The following is a 25,702-nucleotide window of genomic DNA, read 5'->3' as shown; positions in this document are numbered from 1 at the left end:
TGGCAGTATGGAGATTATGCACGTCTTTTTCTTTTGTTCCTATGTAGAAAATTCTGGCAGTATGGAGATTATGCACGTCTTTTTCTTTTGTTCCTATGTAGAAAATTCTGGTTGCTATGGCAACAAATAGTCTGAAAATATGGCAAATTTAACACATAAACTGGATCCAGTGATAACTCAAAAAGTACTGAAAATATTTTTATGAAACTTGAAATATGGGTAGATGGCAGTCTGGAGATTATGCACATCTTTTTCTTTTCTTCTTATGTTGAAAATTCTGGTTGCTATGGCAACAAAATGAAATAGCCTGAATTTCAAGATTTCTGATTTTAATTTTTTCAGCTTTTTCACCATAAGTTCTTTATTTCTTCAGGTGTTTACTTCAAACTTTAAATATAAGTTTCTGGTCATCAACCACATCCATTCGGAACTGCCTTGGGCTATTATCTATAATAACCTCGGAAACAATACGGATTGAAAGTAGTTCTACCACGTGGTTTCATATGTAAACAGAAACAGAGATAATGTAAAACAAATGTACATATTTGACATCTAATGTCTGTTCCGATACTCTTATGCTTGAAAATATGTCTGACAACAATTTGTAATTTAAATATGCCCACTGATGTTCAATTTTAAACATATCCGACCAAATGTCAACATGTTGGTTTTTTGTATTTTCGGTTTCTACACCCATAATAATAAATATATAAATAATGTATTGTTTGCTTTTGTACCTATGAATTCACTTATTTTAGGTGGACTTTTACTAAATATATTGGAAATAAACTTGTCAACAACTCCCAGCATAAAATTACTATTTGTTTACATGTTTAGTTTCTTAGCGTAGGTTAGACCGAAATACCGCATCTGTTCTGTGTATTTATACTATTGTGTTGGAGGTCCTTATCCGAAGACTGACGGAAAGGGCAGAGTAGTTGCGATTGCAACCACATCATATGTGACAAGGTTTACAACTCTAGCACAAAAATTATCAGTATTACCTCCCTTGAACTTAGAATTTTTATAAAAAAAAATGTTGTTTTTTTTAAATAACTTCTTTATTATTTTTAAATAACTTTTTTATTTCCTAATGTATCTACTTCAAACTTCATATATATGTTTTTTATTATTCACTCAACATTTTTGAGAAGGTTAAATAGTTACTCTATCAAGACTATTTCCAGAATTATGTCCCCCTTGAACTTCTTCATTCCTTACATGATTTACTTTATAATTTCACATCTTAATAATATGACAAGGTTGTATAAACATAATTTCCTTACTTGGCAAAGAAACTTAACACATTACTGTGATATAGACAAACTTAGAACTCAAAAGATTTAAGTTCATTCATGTCATTCATTCACTTGTAAAATTGAATGGCCAATGGCCCATCAGAATGTTGCTGGGGTTCTAACCGGTAGGGGACTTATGGATTGCTTGCAATACTATGATAATTGCTTGTTTGAATGTGTAAAGCAGTATGTTTCTTGAGTTTATTTTTGTTTATTCTTGTTCCAGTTTTCTATGTATTTATGAGGGGAGTCGTTAACTTAAACCACTTGCCTCTCATTCCTGTGGGTTCAAATTCGGACAGGGACTTTGGATTCTTTCATGTGAGGAAACTATCCAGCTAGCTTATGGAACGTTGGTGGTTGTCCTTGGCCTTCCTCCACTAGTAAAGTTAGAAAGTTGCCATATGACTTATACTGTGTTAGTGCAATGTAAAACCCACCAAAAAATGAAAAATTGTTTTTATTTTTAAAGATTGTTTAGTGTAAGTAGACTAAAGGTATCCCCATAATAATATCAGTTTCAAGCATACACTTGATTAGAATCTGTAGAACCTGATGACATTCTCAAATGACCAAATTTAATTTAATTTTATTTATCAAAATGTCTTTCTATCTACTTACTAATTATGAATTGTTTTATTCAACATTGTAATAAGATACACTGGAATAAGTTTGTCCATCTATGAAGCGGCCTATTAGGTTTATTTTGACAGGGGCATTATACAATATAGTGAGCTTACAGAGTCAGTCAGTGGTTCTAACTCAGGTGCCCGTTTGGAAATAATGCACAGAGTGGCAGCTGAGGTCTTTTTCCACCAGAAAAGCTCGAAAGTCACCATAATATTAGGACCTTTACAGTGTTGGTGCATCATGTCAAACCCAACAAAAAATAAAATGAAAAAACACTTGATTAACGACAATATTGTTTTAGTATTAAAGAAATTTACTTTTACCACAATACATGTATCTATATTTTGTCAAGATTGATAACCAAAAACCCCTCTGCTCTGTGAGTATACCCTATTAGCTGCATAAAATGCTTGATCCAGAAGCTTTGTGAGCTATACTGTTAAGTGTTTATAGCTCAATTTCTGTATTTTGATTTGGAAACCATGTAATAATTATTGAATTTTGCAAACTCAAAGCAGGGCAAAACCATAGCAAAAACACATGTTTTATTTCTTAATGTATCTCTTATTTTGAAATATGACTTCAGGTGCATCTAAATCAGAGGACTTTGGAATACATGTTGTTGTCAAGAAAATACATATACCTTTAAGATATAGTTTTATAGCACACACAATAAAAAGGGTAGGTATCAACTTTATAAATTACATGCAGCTTTTAGGATAAACAAAACTGTTTTGCTCAGCCTGGTATTTTGTTGGCATAGCACTTACACTATGCTTATCATTGAGTAAAATATATTTATTACAGAAATTTATTGAAATCTATGATATTCTTACCAAATAGGTCTAATTTGAATAAAAGAATTAACTATATATTGGAAGCTGTGTCAAGTCAAGCTGAGGAAAGTCTTTTATTTAAAAAAAACGTGAGAGTTTTTTTTATTGACACTGTATATACAATTAAACGTATTGTGATCACCTATAGTGTTAAGCATAACATATCTTCTTTGTGTGGTGTCAAAACATGTTTATTTTATATTTAAGCAATTATCAATATTTTATAATATCAAATTTGAGCATAATTATTATGCCCCCTTCGAAGAAGGAAGGGTATATTGTTTTGCTAATGTTTGTCGGTCTGTCAGTCTATAGACCACATGGTTTCCGCTGATTATTTTGGAAAACTATATATCACAAAGTCTTCATATTTCACATACTGATTGGTTATAACTAGTAGATGACCCCTTTTGATTTTGGGGTTCCTAGGTCAAAGGTCAAGGTCACAGAGGCCTTAAATGTCAGAATGGTTATATTTGTTTGATAATTTATATTTTATTCCAGCTACCCTCCAACTTGTATAACTTATTAATGATAGCTTTCATTCAGATTCAGGTCATATATTGATCATTCTTTTTTATGCTCCCCGAAAAATTACGGGGGAGCATATAGTCGCTGCCTTGTCCGTCTGTCCGTCCGCTTTTCTTGTCCGGGACATAACTTTGAAACAACAAGAGGTATCAACATGAAACTTTGTAGGTAGATAGATCTCATTGAGTAGGTGTGCAGTGCACAAGAACTGTAACACTGTCTTGTCTACTTTTGGAGTCATTGCCCTTTGTTAATTTTGACACTTTGAACTTTGTCCGGGAAATTACTCGAAAATTATAAGAGATATCAACATGAAACTTTGTAGATAGATAGGGTAGAAGTGCAGTGCTTAAGAATCATTGCTCTGCCTTGCCTTATTTTGAAGTTATTGCCCTTTGTTTATTTTTACTTTTTGACTTTTGTTCGGGACATAACCTTTAAACTATTAGAGATATCAACATGAAACTTTGTAGGTAGCTAGATATCATTGGATAGATCTGCAATGCTTAAAAAATCTAAACAAAGCTGGTCTAATTTTGGAGTTGCCCTTTGTTCATTTTTACACTTTGAATTTGCCCGGAACATAACTCTGAATCTTTAAGAGATATCATCAGGAAACTTTATAGATAGATAGATCTCATTGAATAGAAGTGCAATGCAAAAAACATAACTCCACCTTGCCTTATTTTGGAGTTTTTGCCCTTTGTTCATTTTTTTATACTTTCCTGTGTCCAGAACCTTCTCGGGGAGCATCACCCGGTTCAACCAGTTCTTGTTTCCATAAGTGAACACTTCCATGTTCCATTTATAGCATGTTTCTATAAGAAAATTACCAATAATATGAGTCAAGGGCTAAAAAGGGGGGGCATATGTGTCATTCGACATTTTTTGTTATCTCTTAGATTCTACATGCAACCTCATATCTTATAAACCAGCAGTGTTTATTCTAGGATTCGAAAAACAGGGGATTTTTATCGAAAAGTGAGAATTTATAACATTTGTTGATCTTTTTCCTTCTTTGTCTATGTAAAATTTTCCCCCTTCCTCTCAAAAAATAGGGTTGAATTCTTAAAAATATGGGTGATTCCCCCCATCGCCCCTCCTAGAATAGACAATGAACCAGTGAAGGGTTTCCCTGGAGCCTTTATGCTGTGAAGCACAACTTTTCATAAAGGTTCATTTTTTCAGAACTGATAAAAGCTACTCATTTAACCTTTTACCCCATGAGCATATTGCGAAAAAATGGGCGTTTTCATTGAAAAGTCTCCTGTAACAAGTTCAAACTGCTATGAAACTATGAAAAATGCTTTAATACTGATGAAACTTCGCACAAATGTTGACTGGACTATAGTCTCTGTAACAGCATGCTCAATCCTAAATTTCCTGTTACCATGGCAACAGGGGAATGTCTCAAAATTGCCAAAAATCACTATTTTGCATTGTTTTTTTTCATCAGAACTGATTTCAAAGTGCTGCAACTTCTCAATGAAATGAGATAGAGTAAAAGGCTTTTCAGCGTCGGTAACTAGTTACCCTAAGATCGACCTGAGGCCATTTTTAGCCTGTCACATGTCCAAAATTTTCTTCGGCCCCCCCCATCAAAACCCCCCCCCCCAAATTTGGATGGGGGACTGCACCGAAAAAGTGGTCACTTTTTTTAACAACATTTCTCAAACGAAAAACAGTGTTTGGAGTCTGAATAGGGCATTTTCACTGTTTGAGGCCTCAAAAAAGAGGGAGGGTGGGGACAAAAAACCATCGAAACATGCCTATATAAGGGAAAAGGTTAATACCTTATTTTCATATAAGATGCTATTTCTTTAATTTTTAAGTTTTTAATGTTTCAAAGGGTAGATGATCTTAAAATTCATTTTGGCAAAGTTATCATCCTTTGTAACTCACCAGGTGCTGGTGCTCAAAGGTGAGCTTTTGTGATGGCCATTTTTAGTTGTCCGTTGTTTTCCACAATTTCTTTAAAACAAAACATCTACTCAACCACAGGATAGATTTTGACCAAACTTTACAGGGATGACCCTTAAGGTGGTCTTCTACAAAAGTTGTATTAGAGGTTCCAGATTGATACATAAATAAGTTCATAGGAGATTTAAAAGACTGTAAAAATTATATATTTAAAAATATCAGAAACAAGAATTCCCTGAGCCTAGATATATGGCATGTAGCATCTTCTGGGTTCTCTGCAAGTTATTAATCCCCTTCCATGTATCATAGAAATTGCTTTCGTCCGTAACACTTTTGTGTCCATAACTTTTAAACCGCTCAATTTTAAAAAAAAAAAACTTGGCACAAGTGTCACCATAATCAGACAATGTGCAGAGTGCAAAAATTGGGTTGCTACCGCACAAGGTTAAGGTCACATTTCACTATTTTTTTTTTCCCTGTATTTTACAGCCGAATAAAGGCTGTTTCCCCTGGTCCAAAATAGATATATTTTTCTCTAAAAACGCTTATATTTTCCCCTGAAAGGCCATGTGCATATTCTTTACCAGAACTGTGACTTAACAGCAGCTGTCTTATATCAGCTAGAAGTCCCTTTAGATAGCCTCTGCTTTGTACATGTACCATGCATGCTAAATTGAACAGAAATTGAAAATGTATAAAATGTGTGGGTTAATTCCATTCTTAGCTTTTGGTATTTGACTTAAGATTTCCCCACTTTTTAGCTCACCTGAGCATGCTCAGGGTGAGCTTTTAGGATCGATAATTGTCCGTCCTCTGTCGTCCGTTCACATTTAGTTGTTATCACTCTAGTGGTCGCATTTTTGCCTCAATCATCATCAAACTTGGTCAGGATGCTAATCTAGTTGATAGCTTGGATGAGTTCATACATGGGTCATTTCGGATGAAAAACTAGGTCACAAGAGCTAAAAATAGAAAAACCTCGTTAACACTCTAGAGGTCACATTTTTGCCTCAATCATCATCAAAGTTGGTTAGGATCCATGTCAAGGTGATAGCTTGGATGAGTTCGAACATGTGTCATCTCGGATGAAAAACTACCGGTAGGTCACCGGAGCTAAAAATAGAAAAACCTTGTTAACACTCTAGCAGTCACATTTTTGCCTCAATCATCATCAAACTTGGTCAGGATGCTTGTCTAGGTGATAGCTCGGATGAGTTCGAACATGGGTCATCTCGGATGAAAAACTAGGTCACAGGAGCTAAAAATAGAAAAACCTTGTTAACACTCTAGCGGTCACATTTTTGCCTCAATCATCATCAAACTTGGTCAGGATGCTTGTCTAGATGATAGCTCAGATGAGTTCGAACATGGGTCATCTTGGATGAAAAACTAGGTCACCGGAGCTAAAAATAGAAAAACCTTGTTAACACTCTAGCGGTCACATTTTTGCCTCAATCATCATCAAACTTGGTCAGGATGCTTGTCTAGGTGATAGCTCGGATGAGTTTGAACATGGGTCATCTCGGATGAAAAACTAGGTCACCGGAGCTAAAAATAGAAAAACCTTGTTAACACTCTAGCGGTCACATTTTTGCCTCAATCATCATCAAACTTGGTCAGGATGCTTGTCTAGGTGATAGCTCGGATGAGTTCGAACATGGGTCATCTCGGATGAAAAACTAGGTCACCGGAGCTAAAAATAGAAAAACCTTGTTAACACTCTAGCGGTCACATTTTTGCCTCAATCATCATCAAACTTGATCAGGATGCTTGTCTAGGTAATAGCTCGGATGAGTTCGAACATGGGTCATCTCGGATGAAAAACTAGGTCACCGGAGCTAAAAATAGAAAAACATTGTTAACACTCTAGCAGTCACATTTTTGCCTCAATCATCATCAAACTTGGTCAGGATGCTTGTCTAGGTGATAGCTTGGATGAGTTCGAACATGGGTCATCCTGGATGAAAAACTAGGTCACAGGAGCTAAAAATAGAAAAACCTTATTAACACTCTAGCGGTTATATTTTTGCCTTAATCATCATCAAAGTTGGTCAGGATGCTTGTCCAGGTGATAGCTTGGATGAGTTTGAACATGGGTCATCTCGAATGAAAAACTAGGTCACAGGAGCTAAAAATAGAAAAATCTTGTTAACACTCTAGCGGTCACATTTTTGACACAAGTGTCATCAAACTTGATCAGGATGCTTGTCTAGGTGATAGCTTGGTTCGAACATGGGTCATCTCGGATGAAAAACAAGGTCACAGGAGCTAAAAATAGAAAAATCTTGTTAACACTCTAGTGATCACAATTTTGACTCAATTGTCATCAAACTTGGTCAGGAAACTTGTCTAGGTTATTGCTCGGATGAGTTCGAACATGGGTCATCTCGGATGAAAAACTAGGTCACAGGAGCTAAAAATAGAAAAATCTTGTTAACACTCTAGTGGCTACTGTTTTGATCCAGATATCCTGTAAATTGGTCTGAAAGTTTGTTTTGATGATTTCTAAGCCAACTTCGAACATGGGTCATCTCGGATGAAAAACTAGGTCACACTGCCCAAATATGGAAAAACCTTGTTAACACTCTAGTGGTCACATTTTTGACTCAAATATCATCAAAGTAGGTCAGGATGCTTGTTAACCAGGTTTTCAGAAGGAAAAAACTGGTTGTTAGATTGAGGTATGTCGGCGGGCTGGCGGGCGGATGGGCGGGAGGGCGTACAGGCGGGCGTAAACAATTTCTTCTGTGCGCAACTCCTTCTACATTTCTCAACAGATTTTGACCAAACTTTCACAGAAGCTTTGTCATCAAGTGTCCTGGGTTATATTGTCGGGGTTTTGCGATTGTATAATATTTGACCTTATTATGGCCCTTTGTTTTTTATCCATATATAGAATATATAGTGAACAATTTCTTCTGTGCGCAAGTCCTCCTACATTTCTCAACGGATTTTGACCAAACTTTGACAGAAGCTTTGTCATCAAGTGCCCTGGCGCATATTGTCGGGGTTTTGCAATTGGATAATATTTGACCTATTTACAGCCCTTTGTTTTTTTTCCTTATAAAGAATATATAGTTAACAAATTCTTCTGTGCGCAAGTCCTCCTACATTTTCCCCCTGTATTTTGACCAAACTTTCACAGAACCTTTGTCACCAAGTGCCCTGGGGCATATTGTCGGGGTTTTGTGATTGGATAATATTTGACCTAATTATTGCCCATTGTTTTTTTTTCCTTATATAGAAAATATAGTGAACAATTTCTTCTGTGCTGAACTCCCTCTACAATTCTCAACGGATTTTGTTCAAACTTTCACAGAAGCTTTGTCATCAAGTGCCCTGGTGCATATTGTCAGGGTTTTGTGATTGGATAATATTTGACCTAATTATTGCCCTTTGTTTTTTTTCCTTATACAGAATATATAGTGAACAATTTCTATCGTGCACAACTTCTCCTACATTTCTAAACGGATTTTGACCAAACTTTCACAGAAGCTTTGTTATCAAGTGCCCTGGCGCATATTGTCGGGGTTTTGTGATTGGATAATATTTGACCTAATTATGGCCCTTTGTTTTTTTCCTTATACAGAATTATCAATATATAGTGAACAAATTCTTCTGTGCTGAACTTATCCTACATTTCTCAACGGATTTTGTTCAAACTTTCACAGAAGCTTTGTCATCAAGCGCCCTGGCACATATTGTCGGGGTTTTGTGATTGGATAATTTTTTACCTAATTATGGCCCTTGTTTTTTTCCTTATATAGTATATATAGTGAACACTTCTTCAGTGGCAAATCCTCCTACATTATTCATGTTTTACATTACACATAGTTACATTGTTTGTTGCTTGTATTTGTATTTCAAATACAACATATTTATCTACAATGGTGATAATTGAAAACCTGGTTTCATGGCATTGCCATGTTTCTTGTCTAGGTAGGTAATTGGTTGGATGAGTTTGAAATTGCATGTGAAACTATGTCACCGGAGCTAAAATCTTGTTAACACTCTAGTTGCTACTCTTTTGATCCAAGTATCCTGGAAATTGGCCTGAAAGTTTGTGTCGATGATTTCTAGGTCAAGTTTGAATATGGGTCACCTGGGTAAAAAACTAGGTCACACTGCTCAAATATGGATAATCCTTGTTAACACTGTAGTGGTCACATTTTTGACTCACCTGTCATGAAACTTGGTCAGAATGTTTCTCGGTAATTGTTCGGATGAGTTTGATGGGTCAGGTGAGTGATCTAGGGCCAGAAAGCCGCAGGTTGTTTTAAAAATTGAAAAAAAAAATCACTGCACTTGCTGGTAATATTAAAAGTCAAATGTTAAAAAGTCTACATTTCATATTAAAAAGTCTACATTTCGTGTTTGCTCCATAACTTTTTAACCGCTTAATTTTTTTTGCGGTGGCATATAGCGATTCACCTGTGTGTATGTATGTGTGTGTGTGTGTTTGTGTGTGTGTTATATAGATTATATAGTGCACTTAAAAAATCTTCTTGTGAAAAACCACTAGTCCAATTTCAACCAAACTTGGCAGGATTGTTCCTTGGGTGAAGGGCTTCCAAAGTTGTTCAAAGAATTTCATTCCATGCAGAAATCTGGTTGCCATGGCAACCAAAAGGAATAATAAGAATAAATTTAAATAATCTTCTTGTAAAGACCCAAAAGGCCTAGAGCTTAGATATTTTGCATAAGGCATTGTCTGGTAGACCTCTAACAAGATTGTTCAAATTATAGCCCTGGGGTCAAAATTGGCCCGCCCCGGGGGTCATTGATTTTCGCTATATGTACATAATTAGTAAAAACTTAAAACACCTTCTTGTAAAGACCCAATAGGCTAAGAGCTTAGATATTTTGTATAAGGCATTGTCTGGTAGACCTCTACCCAGATTGTTCAAATTATAGCCCTGGGGTCAAAATCGGCCCGCCCCAGGGGTCATTGGTTTTCCTTATATGTATATAGTAAAAACTTTAAAAAAATTCTTCTAGCAATTGACAAATGCTAAAGGTTAGATATTTTGCATGAAACATTGTGTTGTAAAACTCTAGCAAGATTGTTCAAATTATAGCCCTGGGGTCAAAATTGTCCCCGCCCTGGGGGTCATTGATTTCAATATATACATATAGTAAAAAATCAAAAAATCTTATTGCCTGAAGGTACAAGGCTTAGAGCTTTAATATTTGTTAAATAATATCATCTAAAGGTACTCTACCAAAGTTGTTCAAATTTTGCCTCTTGTGTCAAAATAAGCCCCGCCCCTGGGAGCCATAGGTTTATCCTATATGTATATAGTTAAAACTTAAAAAATCATCTTCTCTAAATTTACAAAGGATAAAGTTAAGATATTTTGCATGAAACATTGTGTAGTGAACCTCTAGCAAGATTGTTCAAATTATAGCCCTGGGGTCAAAATTGGTTCCGCCCCGGGGGTCATTGATTTTCATTATGTACATATAGTGAAAAAATTTTTTTTATCTGAAGGTTCAAGGCATAGACCTTTGATGTTTGATATATAATATCATCTATAGGTCCTCTACCAAAGTTGTTCAAATGTCAAAAATTGGCCCTGCCCGGGGGCAGTGATTCTCATTATGTACACGTAGTAAAAACAGAAAATAAAACAAATGTTTTCTGAATGGGAGAAAGCTATAGCTTAGATATTTGACTTGAAATGTTGTTTGGTGGACCTGTATCAAGATTGTTATTAAACCCTTGGGTCAAAATTATGCCTTGCCCAAGGGGACAGTGACCTACTTTCTTGTCCTTTGATGTACAGCAATGACATTTTGACCATGTGCACAGTTTTAGTTGTAAAATTGAACTTTGACCTAGATTTTGATGATGTGACCTACTTTCTTGTCCTTTGATGTACAGCTATAAAATTTGAACCATGCGGTGGCATAGCATTTTTCTCAAATGCAATCTTGTTTAGTTACTTGGCACAGCTGATCACCATTATAAGACGATGTGCAGAGCGCAATAATTGGGTTGCTACCAAAAATGTTAAGGTCATACTATAAGGTCAAATGTTAAAAAGTCTACATTTCGTGTTAGCTCCATAGTTTTTTAACTGCTGAAATATTTAAGAAATAAGTTGCACAATTGATCACCATTATTAGATCATGTGCAGAGTCCAATGATTTGGTTGCTACCCCCAAGGTAAAGTTTTCACTTATAGGCGTAAAAGGTCAATATTTCATGTCTGCTCCATATCTTTAAAACTGCTTAAAAATTTTGAATAACTTGGCACAAGATTATGAGATGATGTGCAGTGGGCAATAATTTGGTTGCTACCCCCAAGGTCACACTTAAAGGTCAAGTGTTAAAGTCTGCATTTCATGTCCACTCCATAACATTCAAACCGCTGCAATGTTTTTAAGATAACTTGGCAGAAATGACCACCATTATGACACCATTTGCAGAGCACAATAATCAAGTCACAACCCTGAAGGTCAGGGTCGCACTTGAAGGTCAAATGTAAAACATCTATTTTTCATATCCGCTCTATAGCTTATTGCCAATTCAAAAGTTTTAAAATTACTTTGCACAAATGATCCGTAGATACAACGAGCATTCTGATTCGTCAATCGCATGAATACATAATGAGAAAGATATACAGAGTGAACTCTTGCCTTGTGGCATGTATTAGACTTTGTTGATGTTGATACACATTCTTAACTAGTGGATTAACAGTTATTGGTTGTAATTGAGAAGTAAATAAATTATTAATAGACCTAGCATCGTAAATAGGTATGACAGATCATTAAAAAAATAGGGCGACTTCAAAATCACTTTAAAGTTTGTTTTAGGTAAAGTCGCTAATCAGAAGGCAATTCTTTGCCCAAGTCACCCCCTAGCTCAAGCGCTGGTACCATATGGCATAAGTCCATACCAATGTGGAATTGGGATATGGCATATTAGTCAGTACCATATGGCATAAGTATGTACCGATGTGGAATCTCAAGCATTCATGCTTGGCAGATATATCATACTTTTTTACCTCATTAAAGCATTGAATTAAAATCATGGTATCATATTATATATTTTCAGGAAATGATAACATCCAGAATTTTCCACCCATTTATTCTTCCTTTGCTAGCTGCTGTTGAGCCACCATTACAGCCAGATGGGTAAGGTTGATAGACATACTACTATAGTCTCGGTCAACATCACTAAATTTGCAACATCATTTATTTCACCGTTACAACATATGACAGGTGTTTACACTCGTCAAAATGGACCTATTTAAGTCATACACCTGAACAACCTTTGGTCTTTATGCTAAATATTTTAAATTTATAGGTGTTTTAAACTTTTAGTGATATAGAACAACATACTGATAGTCCTTTGACATTGTATGTTCTGAAACAATTATCATTTTGTAATGGTCTTATTCATAGAGAAAAAATGATTTTTTTGTTACAAAGATAAAGACAGTTTGAATATTGCTTTAACATTAAGTAGATGTGTAGTTTTAACAAAAGTGTAAGAAAGAGTAACTAACTAGTATCCAGCTAGCTTAAGGTACGTCAGTGGTTCCACTCAGGTACCCGTTCGTGCCTGAAATAATGCATGGAAGGGCACCTGAGGTCTTCCTCCACTAGTAAAGCTGGGACGTCGCAATATGACCTATACTGTGTTGATGTGATGTAAAACCCAAAACAAACAAGCAAAATAAGAAAGAGTGTAACACCAAGTATTGTTTGATTTTATTAACCTGTCAATTCCATACTGATTATACGGTCAATGCACAGAATATATTAATATTCGATAAATGTTCGGTTAATTCCGTGAAATTTAAGCAGTAAGATATGATTAAATTAATCTGGTTTCTATGCATTAGTTACACTGACTGTTATAGCGCAATAGGGTAAACTATGGGTTTAAATTTCTAAATGTCCTACGTGTTGAGATGTGTTAAGATCGAGACAGCGTATGTCCAGACATTTTTTCTAATTTATAACTATTTTCAACATTTTTTAAGTTTGTTCTCTCTGTTTTAATAGGTTTTGCACTTTTTTGTTAATTCTTTCTTTTTGTATATAACATTGTTAAAGAATTAATATTCAAAATTCATTCGGATTAAGATCAATAAATGTCATTTCAGTGCCGTAAAATACAATACAAAACGTGACAAGTCAGTGTTTCTTAGTTGTTTCATATCAATTCTGTGTAGAAAATTCTGAAAGCGCTTGATCATTTTCATTATAATATACATGTACTAAAAAATATAGGAAAAATAAGTCTAAAAATAAGTGACGTCTAAAAAAATGTCAAAAGAAGGGATCGAACGTCGGACCTTTCATACGTAAGGTAATCACTTAACCGACTTTGCTATTGCGGATGTTACGAGAACCTACATTAAGCTAGTGGGAGTTTTCCAAAAGTTAGCTATATACTCCATATTAATTCTCGTAAAATAAATGGACAAAACCGTAGTAGGATCGAATATTTGAATGAGTGCTATAATGTATTCATAATTGACAGGTCAATAAAATCAGACTATACAACAAGATTTATGTTAAGATAATGTTTTCAAAATGGCCAACACATGGTTTTTATCTGGCCTTTAAAAATGCTTTTGTTTGAATATGTTATTGTTCCCTTGTGTTGTAGAAAATAGATGAAAGTTTCAAGTGATACCAATTATTTTTATTGTTTTAGTTTATCTTTTTAGCTCACCTGTCACAAAGTGACAGGGTGAGCTTTTGTGATCGCATTTCGTCCGTCCGTCCGTCGTCCGTAAACTTTTACTTTAAATGACATCTCATAAACCGCTGAGCCAATTTCATCCAAACTTCACAGGAATGTTCCTTTGGTGGTCACCTTTAAAAATTGTTCAAAGAATTTAATTCCATGCAGAACTCTGGTTGGCATGGCAACTTAAAATAAAACTTAAAATATCTTCTTTTAAAAAACCCAAAGAGGTAGAGCTTAGATATTTGGCATGAAACATCTTCTAGTGAGTGTCTATCAAGTTTGTTCAAATAAAAGCCCTTGGGTCAAAATTGGCCCCGCCCCGGGGGTCATTGTTTTTCCCTATATGCATATAGTAAAAACTTTAAAAATCTTCTTTTAAAGAACCCAAAGAGCTAGTATTTAGCATGAAACATCTTCTAATGAGTGTATATCAAGTTTGTTCAAATAAAAGCCCTGGGGTCAAAATTGGCCCCACCCCAGGGGGTCATTGATTTTCCCTATATGCATATAGTAAAAACTTATAAAATCTTCTCTTAAAGAACCCAAATAGCTAGAGCTAAGATATTTAGCATGAAACATGTTCTTATGGGTGTCTACCAAATTTTTTCAAATAAGAGCCCTGGGGTCAAAATTGGCCTTGCCCTGGGGGTCATTGATTTTATTTATGTGTATAGCAAAAAATCTTCTTTGAAAAAAAAAAATAGCTAGAGTTAAGATATTAGGCATGAAACATCTTCCAGTTAGTGTCTTCAAAATTTGTTCAAATAAAAGCCCTAGGGTCAAAATTGGCCCTGCCCCGGGGGACATTGATTTTCCTTACATGTGTTTAGCAAAAACTTAAAAATCTTCTTTGAGAAAAAAACCAAATAGCTAGAGTTTAGATATTAAGCATGAAACATCTTCTAGTGAGTGTCATCAAAGTTTGTTTTAAAAAGCCCTGGGGCAAAACTGGCCTCGCCCTAGGGGTGTCATTGCTTTGAACTATATGTGTATAGTTAAAACTTAAAAATCATTTTTTAAAAAACTCAACGAGCTAGACCATAGACAGTCTATGCGAAAGACTTCTGAGTTTTACTGGACAGAAGGTCCTGTAAACTGAAAATTTTTACTGGACCAAACATGATTTACTGGACCGAAAAAAACCTGATTGGTATAGCATTTTGAAGTCAAATTTGAGTGTCAGCAGTCAAAAAAATTTTGTGGTACAAAAAAGAAAAAAATTGGGTATTATCAACGAAGTGAAGTTATCTTTTTTCACCACAATCAAAATGTAAACATAAATATTGTTATACATGTATTCAATGGATTTTTGCTATTTAAAACTTTAATTTTCATACAAGCAAAATGAAGAGGGTAAAAATTTTCAGCAAAAGTCTTGGCATATGTAAACAGAATTATATATATCGGTAATTTTAGTGAAGTTGACAGATTTAATTGTTCAATGATTTTGGTACCTTCACACAGTATAAGTTTAATTTTTTTCAAACATCTTGGACGATCTTTCATAGCTAAACACCAGTTGAGCACACATGTAATTTAACATTTCTCAAAGGGTCTGGGTTTTAAGACAAAAAATTTTTCCCAAAATTTTAAACTGACGCTTTCATCTCTGTAAAAAAACTAATAGCGGTTAAACCCTTTTCAAAATTTTGGGCCCGCTTATGAAATTTTTTAAAAAGGGCCGTTTAAATTAAATTTTTAATTTGGGTATATTTGGGTCGGAAAATTTTTTATCTTTTTTTGGGTTACATTAAATTTTTGGCATTTAATGAAAAAATGCAAAAACCATTTTGAAAAAGCATTGAAACGAGCTTTATATTGTGTAATGACAAAAATTTTGATTTTTTTTAAAATTCAGGAAAAATGTTTCGCCTTTCCCAAAAATTTTTTAAATGAAAAGGTTTTTTTAAAAAACCCCTTAATTTTTTCCCGGACCTTTTCCGGGCCGTAAAAAACTTTAAAATTTTTAAAATTACCTTCTGATTTTTTACCGGTCAGGGCCGACGGTCCGACGGTCTTTCGGAAAGACTGCAAAGATGTTTAGCATGAAACATCTTGTAATGGGTGTCTACCAAGTTTGTTCAAATAAAAGCCCTTGGGTTAAACTGGCCCCACTCTGGGGGCCTATATACAGGTGAGCGACTTCAGGGCCATCATGGCCCTCTTGTTTAATACTCCCACCAATGAAGTTTGGGGTGCTATATAGAAGTCAGCTTGGGGGTTGTTAGTTTATCTTTTGCAATACTCCCAACAATGAAGTTTGGGTTGCAACGAAGTTTGGGGTGCTATAAAGAAGTCAGCTTGGAGGTTGTTAGTTTATCTTTTGTAATACTCCCACCAAGGAAGTTTGGGTTGCAACGAAGTTTGGGGTGCTATAAAGAAGTCCGCTTGGGGGTTGTTAGTTTATCTTTTGTAATACTCCCACCAAGGAAGTTTAGGGTGCTATATAGAAGTCAGCTTGGAGGTTGTTCCGTCTGTAAGTCTATCAGTCCACTTCATGGTTTCTTGACAATAACAAGAGTTAGGAATGAGATATTATGATCAAAACTGAGTATATTGCAAACTTACATGAAGACCCTGGTTGTGATTGCTTTTGGTCCCTCTGGGGTCAAGGTCACTGATACTAAAAAAATAGAAAAATTGTTGTCGGAAAATAACTATATTTAGAAATGAGATATTGTAATTAAACTTTGCACAAAGTAAGCTTATATGAAGACCCCAATGAGATTGCTTTTGGACCCGCTGGGGTAAAGGTCATTGTTTTTATACCCCAGCACAATGAAGTTGTAAGGGTATACTGGAATTAGCTTGTCCATCTGACTGTCGGTTTTTCCTTGTCCGTTCAATAACTTAAGATTCCTTTGACCCACAGTCTTCATATTTGGTATTTAGATTGGTCTTGATTAATAGATGATCCCTTTCGCTTTTGAGGTCAGAGGTCTAGGTCACAGGAACCTTGATACAAAAAATTTTTTCTGCCCGAGAACTTTAGATTCCTTTGACCCACAATCTTCATATTTCGCTTGGTGGCCTTGACTAAAAAAAGCTTATCTGCCCAAAGACTTAAGAATACTTTGACCCAGTCTTCATATTTGGCATGAAGGATAGTCATGATTATTTGATGACCCCTATAGATTTTGAGGTCCAAGGTCAAGGTCACAGGGGCCTTAACACAAAAAGATTTGTCTGCCTGAGAGCTTAGGATTCCTTTGACATTTGGTATTTCGTTTGGTCATGATTAGTAGATGACCCCATCAATTTTGAGGTCAACAGGTCAGAGGTAAAGGTCACAGGGGCCTTGACTTCAACAAGCTTGTCCGCCCAATAACTTAAGCATCCTTTGACCCTCAGTCTTCATATGGGATGAAGGTTAGTCTTAACACCTATTGATTTTCAGGGCATTGGGTTAAAGGTCAAGGTCACAGGGGCCTTGACTAAAAAAGCTTGTCCACACAATAACTGAAGATTCCTTTGATCATAGTCTTCATATTTGGCACAGAGGTTAGCCATGATTAATAGATGACCCCTACTGATTTTTGGCCAGCTGAGTGCAACCCGGGTTATAGTATGGTGAATGTTGGGCGGGCGGGCGGCGGGCGGTCGGGGAAAAAACTTTCGTAATAGTTTTCTCAGCAAGTACTTATCACAGCCTTTTGATATTTGGTATACAGCATCAACACATGGTCCCATACTGTGGGATTCCATTTCATGTCTGTCGCTCATCTACATCCTGTTTGCTGACTTAGTTAAATTTTCAACATTAATGGTCAATAGTAAGAAATTTTCCTAACAGTTTTCTCAGCAACTACTTATCACAGCGTCTTGATATTTGGCACACAGCATTAACAAATGGTCCCATACCGTGGGATTTGATTTCAGGTCTGTCGCTCATCCACTTCCTGTTTGCCGAATTAGTTAAATTTTCAACATTAATGGTCAATAGTAGGAAATTTTCGTAACAGTTTTCTCAGCAACTACTTATCACAGCCTTTTTATTTTTTGGTATTCAGCATCAACACATGGTTCATACTGTGGGATTCGATTTCAGGTCTGTCGTTCATCCACTTCCTGTTTGCAGACTTAGTTAAATTTTTTAACATTAATGCGTCAATAGTAGGAAATTTTTAGCGTAACAGTTTTTCTCAGCAACTACTTATTATATAGCCTTTAGATATTTGGTATACAGCATCAACACATGGTCCCATATGTGGGATTCCATTTCAGGTCTGTCGCTCATCCACTTCCTGTTTGCCGACTTAGTTAAATTTTCAACATTAATGGTCAATAGTAGGAAATTTTCGTAAGTTTTCTCAGCAACTACTTATTACAGCCTTTTGATATTTGGTATACAGCATCAACACATGGTCCCATACTGTGGGATTCCATTTCAGGTCCGTCGCTTATCTACTTCCTGTTTGCTGACTTAGTTAAATTTTCAACATTAATGGTCAATAGTTAGAAATTTTCGTAACAGTTTTCTCAGCAACTACTTATCACAGCGTCTTGATATTTGGCACACAGCATTAACATATGGTCCCATACCGTGGGATTCGATTTCAGGTCTGTCGCTCATCCACTTCCTTTTTGCCAACTTAGTTAAATTTTCAAAATTAATGGTCAATAGTAGGAAATTTTCGTAACAGTTTTCTCAGCAACTACTTATCACATCCTTTTTATACGCCCGTTTGAAAAACGGGACGTATTATGGGAACGCCCCTGGCGGGGCGGGCGGGCGGGCGGGTGGGCGGCGTCCAATTTTGTCCGGAGCATATCTCCTACATGTATGGAGGGATTTTAATGAAACTTCATATAAATGTTCACCACTATGAGGAGCAGTGTCGCGCACATGAACCAGGTCTCTAGGTCAAAGGTCAAGGTCACACTTAGAGCTCATTGAAAAATGCTTGTCCGGAGCAAAAACTTTCCAAATGTATAGAGGGATTTCAATATTACTTGGCCACAAATGTTCACCATTGTGAGGCGGAGTGTCGCGTGCAAAGATTCAGGTCCTTGCGGCCAAGGTCAAGGTCACACTTACAGGTCAAAGTTCAGATAAAAATATGAAGATGCTGTATATGGACCATTCTAGTCATCATTTATTGAGGGATTGTAACACAAAATGGTCATTATCAAGACTATGGCTGTGATACATATAATTTAGGTCAATATATACAAAGGTCAAGGTCACTAAAGATGATGAAATATCCAGATTTTGTAAATAGAATTTAATCAAAGGGAGACAACAAAGTTATTACTTTGTTCATAAATGACTTACACACATTACTCCCCTTGATCTATTTTCTAAAAATAGAATTTAATCAAAGGGCATGAAATAATCCTCTTTCTTGGACTTGAGTATGTTGTAAAGAATGTAACATTTATTTACACATGTTTCATTCATTGGTCAAGATACTTAACTGTGATAACTATGGTGTTCTGTAGACTTGGTATTTGTTCATAAAGATCATACAGTAATTACCTTATCAAATGTAAATACTTTCTCATAGAAATTAATTATATTTTAATTTTCAAGTAAATATCAGTTCAGCTCATTCAAAGATTAAGAATTGTAATGAAATGTATTTCCCTAGAATAAAATCTTAAATCAGAATTTTTTAGTTATTAAATTACATGTACTTTTTATACGGCCCGTTTAAAAAAAGATAAAAATATGAAGATGTGTTTATAGGGACGATTTAATCATCATTTATTGAGGGATTGTAACACAAAATGGTCATTATAATGACTACGGCTGTGACACATGTACTTTAGGTCAATATATGCAAGGTCAAGGTCACTAAAGATGTGTGAAATATCCAGATTTTTGTCTGGAGCATATCTCCTACATGTATGGAAGAATTTTTTTAATACTTTATGGAAATGCTCACCACCATGATATGTATTGCTCCATGCATGATCCAGGTCTCCAGGTCAAAGGTCAAGGTCACACTTAGAGCTCATTGAAAAACGCTTGTCCGGAGCAAAACTTCTACATTCATAGGGGGTTTTCAATATAACTTGGCACAAATGTTCACCATTGTGAGGCTGAGTGTCGCATGCAAAATTCAGATCCCTGCGACCAAAGTCAAGGTTACACATAGAGGTCAAAGTTCAGATAAAAAATTTGAAGATGGTTATAGGGACCATTTAGTCATCATTTATTGATGGATTGTAGCACAAATGGTAACTATCATGACTACAGGTGTTACACATTTAATTTAAGTTAATATTTGCAAGGTCAAGGTCACTGGAGATGATTAAATATCCAGATGTTGTCCGGAGCATATTTTCTACATGCATGGAGGAATTTTAATGTTACTTTTATAGAATTGTTCACCACCATGAGACGTAGTGCCCTGCACATAAACCAAGTCTCTAGGTCAAAGGTGAAGGTCACAGTTAGAGCTCATAGAAAAACACTTGTCTGGAGCAAAACTTCTACATGCATAGAGGGATTTCAATATAATTTGGCACAAATGTTCATCATTGTGAGGCTGAGTGCCGTGCATAAAATTCAGGTCCCTGCGACCAAGGTCAAGGTCACACATTCTGTGCATATCTTCCCTATTGATTTGTTTTAAGGTTCATTTAACAACACAGTGCCAAGAATAAAAACTTGCTTGCTAGATAACACTTATCCATAATGCCCCCATCTCCATCTAAAGCTTTTTCGTAAACGGGCGTATTTTGTGACTATGGCACCCTTGTTATTTTTTGGTATACAGCATCAACACATGGTCCCATACTGTGGGATTCGATTTCAGGTCTGTCGCTCATCCACTTCCTGTTTGCCGACTTAGTTAAATTTTTAACATTAATGGTCAATAGTAGGAAATTTTCGTAACAGTTTTCTCAGCAACTACTTATTACAGCCTTTTGATATTTTTGGTATACAGCATCAACACATGGTCCCATACTGTGGGATTCGATTTCAGGTCTGTCGCTCATCCACTTCCTGTTTGCCGACTTAGTTAAATTTTTAACATTAATGGTCAATAGTAGGAAATTTTCGTAACAGTTTTCTCAGCAACTACTTATTACAGCCTTTTGATATTTGGTATACAGCATCAACACATGGTCCCATACTGTGGGATTCCATTTCAGGTCTGTCGCTCATCCACTTCCTGTTTGCCGACTTAGTTAAATTTTCAACATTAATGGTCAATAGTAAGAAATTTTCGTAACAGTTTTCTCAGCAACTCTTATCACAGCCTTTTGATATTTGGTATACAGCATTATCATGTGGTCCCATACCGTGGGATTTGATTTCAGGTCTGTAGCTCATCCACTTCCTGTTTGCCGACTTAGTTAAATTTTGACATAATTAATGATCAATAGATAGTAGGAAATTTTCGTAACAGTTTTCTCAGCAACTACTTACCACAGCCTCTTGATATGTGGTTCACAGCATTGACATGTGGTCCCATATTGTGGGATTCCATTTCAGGTCTGATGCTCATTCTTTTCCGGTTTACCAACTAAGCTAAATTTTCAACATCAATGGTCAGACAGTGGTAGAAAATTTAAGTAACGTCATCACAGCCTCATGATATTTTGTATACATATGCAACCCGGCCTTTTCTGTCTTTGACCATTTTTTTTTTTAGCTCACTAGAGCCGAAGGCTCAGGGTGAGCTATAAGTATCAAAGGGGGATGCTGTGGCGTCCGTCGTCATGCGTCAACAATCGTCTTCTTCTCTGAAACTACTAAGAAAATTTACTTCAAATTGGTCTGTGGCATCCTTGTGACAGTCACACTTGAATTTGCTCATGTCATTCCAATTGTCCTCTTTTAGGGGTCAGCAGAGCTAAAAATAGAAAAACTTTTAAACATCTTCTTCTACAGAACCAATTGATGGATGATCACCAAACTTTGTCTGTAGCATTCTTGGGTACTCTTTTATCACGTTTGCTTAATATATTAATTTGATTAGCCTCTTTTAGGGGCCACTAAAGCTAAAAATAGAAAAACCCTCGAACATCATTTCCTACTGAAATAATTGAAAGATGATCACCAAACTTTGTAGCATTCATAGGTAGTCTTTCATTAAGTTTGCTGATATTAATTTGATTAGCCCTGTTTAAGCTAAAGCTTAAAAACCCCAGGTCATGGCATTTCTTCAAATTATTGTTTAATCATATTCTATGCTCAAATTTAATGTTAGAATATATTGACATTCAAACACTGAAAAGCAGTTGTTTCTGGTGAGCGACTCTGAGGGCCATTATGGCCCTCTTGTTAATATTTAGGTAGAAATAGAAGAGATAACATGTTAACAGCTTTAGTTAGGGATAAAACAACAGATGGAAATTTTACCATGGATATGCACGTGTATCCACATCTTTTAAAATAACTTTGTTATTTTTTAAAGCTACATTAAATAAATTTCATAAAAATAGAAACAGCGACATTTCATTAATAAATCGGGTTTCATATCAACTCCAGATCTTATCATGTTGTCAAGACATCTAAAATGAGTTTTATTATCATAAATATCTGCAACCTCATTGTGACGAAATCGGAAGTACAATTTCTGTTTGCATAAGAAACTCCACATTCGGATCATCCATACATCAATATTAAATCAACAAACAAAATTGGCATTAAGTAGCAGTCCTAATATAACTGTATATTTCCGCATTGTAATGGATGTTTTCATACAAATTTAATATTTTTTATGAGATGATTACTCTTTCCTGAACGCCATGCCAAGTGTACTGTGAAGCTAAAACGGTTAAAGTGTGTTCTGTATAGCAACTTTAACACTGTGACGTAGCTCTGACACAAACTTATAATAGTCTTTATTTGCATGTTAAAATTTGTATATGTAGTAAATTAGTGTTACTGTGGGTTTTCCGTTTAAAATCGTATTTTATGAACAATGTTTGATGAAATTTACAAAAATACTATTAAAAAGATTAATGAAACTGTATAATGCTAGGTTTTTAGGCTGACTGTGAGTAAAATATTTGCTTACATATTTTTTTAATGTAGCTTTAACATTCTAGAGGCTACAGTGAAGTGTTTCGGTCCAAATATCCTGGAAATTTTCCTGAAATGTTGTCGAGATTATTTCTAGCTCAAAGTCAAATACGGGTCATCTGGGGTAAAAAATTAGGTTACACAGCCCAAATAAGGAAAAACCTTGTTTACATTTGCATTTTTCAGATGCAGTTATGAATATTATGATATCAGTTAAAGATTAAGACAAAATGTGTCTGTTTTCCATCTTTAGTTAACAATGATAATAACTGTTTATCGGGACATTAATTTTGTCCTTTTCACACATTTCTAGTTTTAATCTTTAAATCATTAATATTAAGATAAATATGCATGAACTTTAATATTTCAGGGAAAGAGAGTTTTGGTTTGTCTCTCCACTTTGTGAAAACGGTGATCTTTATAAAGTCCTCAAACATGACAGGATGCAACAGATTCCCAAACTGACTGCACCAAAAAGAGTGAAAATTCTTCTCCAAGTTGCATTAGCTATCAAGTACATCCACACTAAAGTGCATGGTGTCAGGTAACGAGTAAACCTGTTCTTTAAGTCTTTTTCCCTTCACCAATAAAAGTTGTAAACTAGTGAGCTTAATGCTAGTATTGAACTGGAATTGGCTAATTGCTGAAGTGACTTGTGCTTTGATAGGGCTTTTTGCTCTTGATAGCGGGTTTTAAAGGGAAATTACGTTCATATATTATAATATTTGATAAAAAAATTAGGAAACCCAGAAATGATGTATTTTGTACCCCATTCATGCATCTTAAGTAGTGTTGTGTTTCAGGACTGTGATTAATCTTAAAAAATTACTTTTGTTAAAAGTAATAACTGCCCTCTCTTGTAACATGTCAGTGTTGTGTTTCAGAGCTGCAATTCTTCACAAAGATATAGCCTCTAAAAATATTGTGTTGGATGACGTGTTTAATGCCCGCCTTATTGACTTTGGTTTGGCAAGAGAAGAGGATGATATGTCAAGTATAGGTGGCGGAAGAGTGTATTATTTACATCCTGAACATGGAAAAGGAAAAAGTGCAAACGAGAGCTGGGATTATTATAGTTTTGGTGTCAGTAAGTATACAAAACTTCATGAAGTGACAAAGTTAGCTTAAGTGACAGGAACTTTGGATTCTTTTATTTGAGGAATCTATCCTGCTAGCTTACTAAATAATGCATGGAAGGGCATGAAGGTCTTCCTCCACCAGTAAAGCTGGAAAGTCGCCATAATTATGACCTATACTGTATTGGTGTCATGTACAAATCAACCAAAAAAGGTTGATAAGTTGACGTATATTTTTATTATTCTCCCAAAGGGAGAGCATATAGTCACCGACTTGTCCTTCTGTCTGTCCGTCTGACCATTGTCTTGTCCAGAGCATAACTTGAAAACCCTTGGAGATAATTAATTTAAAGTTCACACAGTGGTAGAGGGCACTGAGGCAAGTCATAGAACCTTAACTCTGTTTTGTACTTTTGTAAGTAAATAGATTTCAATGGTTAGATATGCAATGCACAAGAATTGAACTCTATTCTGCCTAATTTTGGAGTATTGCCCTTTGTTCATTATAACACTTTGAACGTTGTCCGGAACATAACTCTTTGATTATAAGAGATATTAACATGAAACTTTGTAGGTAGATAGATCTCATTGGGTAGAAGTGCAGTGCAAAGAACCATAACTCTGTTAAGCCCTGTTTTTGAATTTTTTCCCCTTTTATATAAATCTTGTCCGGGACATTACTCTAAAACTATAAGAGATATCAACATGAAACCTTGTTACAATTTAGGTAGATAGATCTAAATGGGTAAATGTGCAGCACACAAGAATTGTAACTCTGCCTTGCAGCGCTATTTCTCTGCAACTACTGGCTGGAATGCAACGAAACTTTATGGGAACCATCAATACCAAGGGGAGATGCGCATATCATTGCCTTGTTCCTGTCAGACACTTTAACTCAGAATTTTGGCCCTTGATAAATTATGCAGTATGCATATAGAAAAATAATTGTTCCCATGCTATTTCTCTGCAACTGTTGGCTGGAATTTAACAAAAAAATATGAGAGCCTTCAATACCAACAGGAGATGTGCATATCGTCGCCTTGTTCCGGTCAGACACTTAAACTCAGAGTTATGGCCCTCGATATATTTTGCAGTGTCTGTGTGCATATACAGCAATAATCGTTTCTGCGCTACTTCTTTGCAACTATTGGCTGGAATTCAACAAAACTTTATGGGAATCATCAATATTAAGAGGAGATGCGCATATCATTGCCTTGTTACGGTCAGACCCTTTATCTCAGAGTTATGGCCCTTGATTAGTTATGCAGTATGCATATTGAGCAATAATAGTTTCCACGCTTCTTCTCTGCAACTTCTGACTGGAATTCAATTTAACTTTATGGGAACATGATTAATACCAAGTTGAGATGTGCACAATTTTTTGCCTTGTTCAGACCAGACCCTTCATTACAGAGTTATGGACCTTGATTAGTTATGTAGTATGCATAAAGAGCAATATTGCTATTTCTTTGCAACTGCTGTATTGATTTTAACAAAACTTTATGGCAACCATCAATACTTAAAGGCAATTAACATCTCATTGGCATGACCAGATATTACTATTTAACATAGAGTTATGGCTTTGTTATAGTTCCCGGATTCAAAACTTTATAAGCCTTTATTTAACATTTTTGTTTTTCATCTGATGTGGCATTTAAGTTTTGGATAAGACCCGTTACAAAACCTAACCAGAATAACATAAGTTGATATAACCTTAT

At 35.5% G+C, this 25,702-nt stretch overlaps 1 protein-coding gene across 1 annotated transcript in view; it reads left to right on the top strand.

The window, feature by feature from the left end:
* Window positions 1-25,702, top strand: part of LOC132715353 (uncharacterized) — a 45,360-nt gene that overhangs the window by 7,953 nt on the left and 11,705 nt on the right. Inside the window, exons 5-8 of the mRNA XM_060698343.1 lie at window positions 2,515-2,609; window positions 12,276-12,355; window positions 23,279-23,452; window positions 23,793-23,995. Of these exons, the coding sequence (XP_060554326.1) occupies window positions 2,515-2,609; window positions 12,276-12,355; window positions 23,279-23,452; window positions 23,793-23,995 (552 nt within the window). The remainder of the gene's footprint in view (window positions 1-2,514; window positions 2,610-12,275; window positions 12,356-23,278; window positions 23,453-23,792; window positions 23,996-25,702) is intronic.

Source organism: Ruditapes philippinarum, unplaced genomic scaffold (assembly GCF_026571515.1).
Source record: "Ruditapes philippinarum isolate M1 unplaced genomic scaffold, ASM2657151v2 ctg1665_1_1_1_1, whole genome shotgun sequence".
NCBI lineage: Eukaryota > Metazoa > Mollusca > Bivalvia > Venerida > Veneridae > Ruditapes > Ruditapes philippinarum.
The sequence above is the reverse complement of the archived record's forward strand: the minus strand, read 5'-3'. Positions and strand labels throughout refer to the sequence as shown.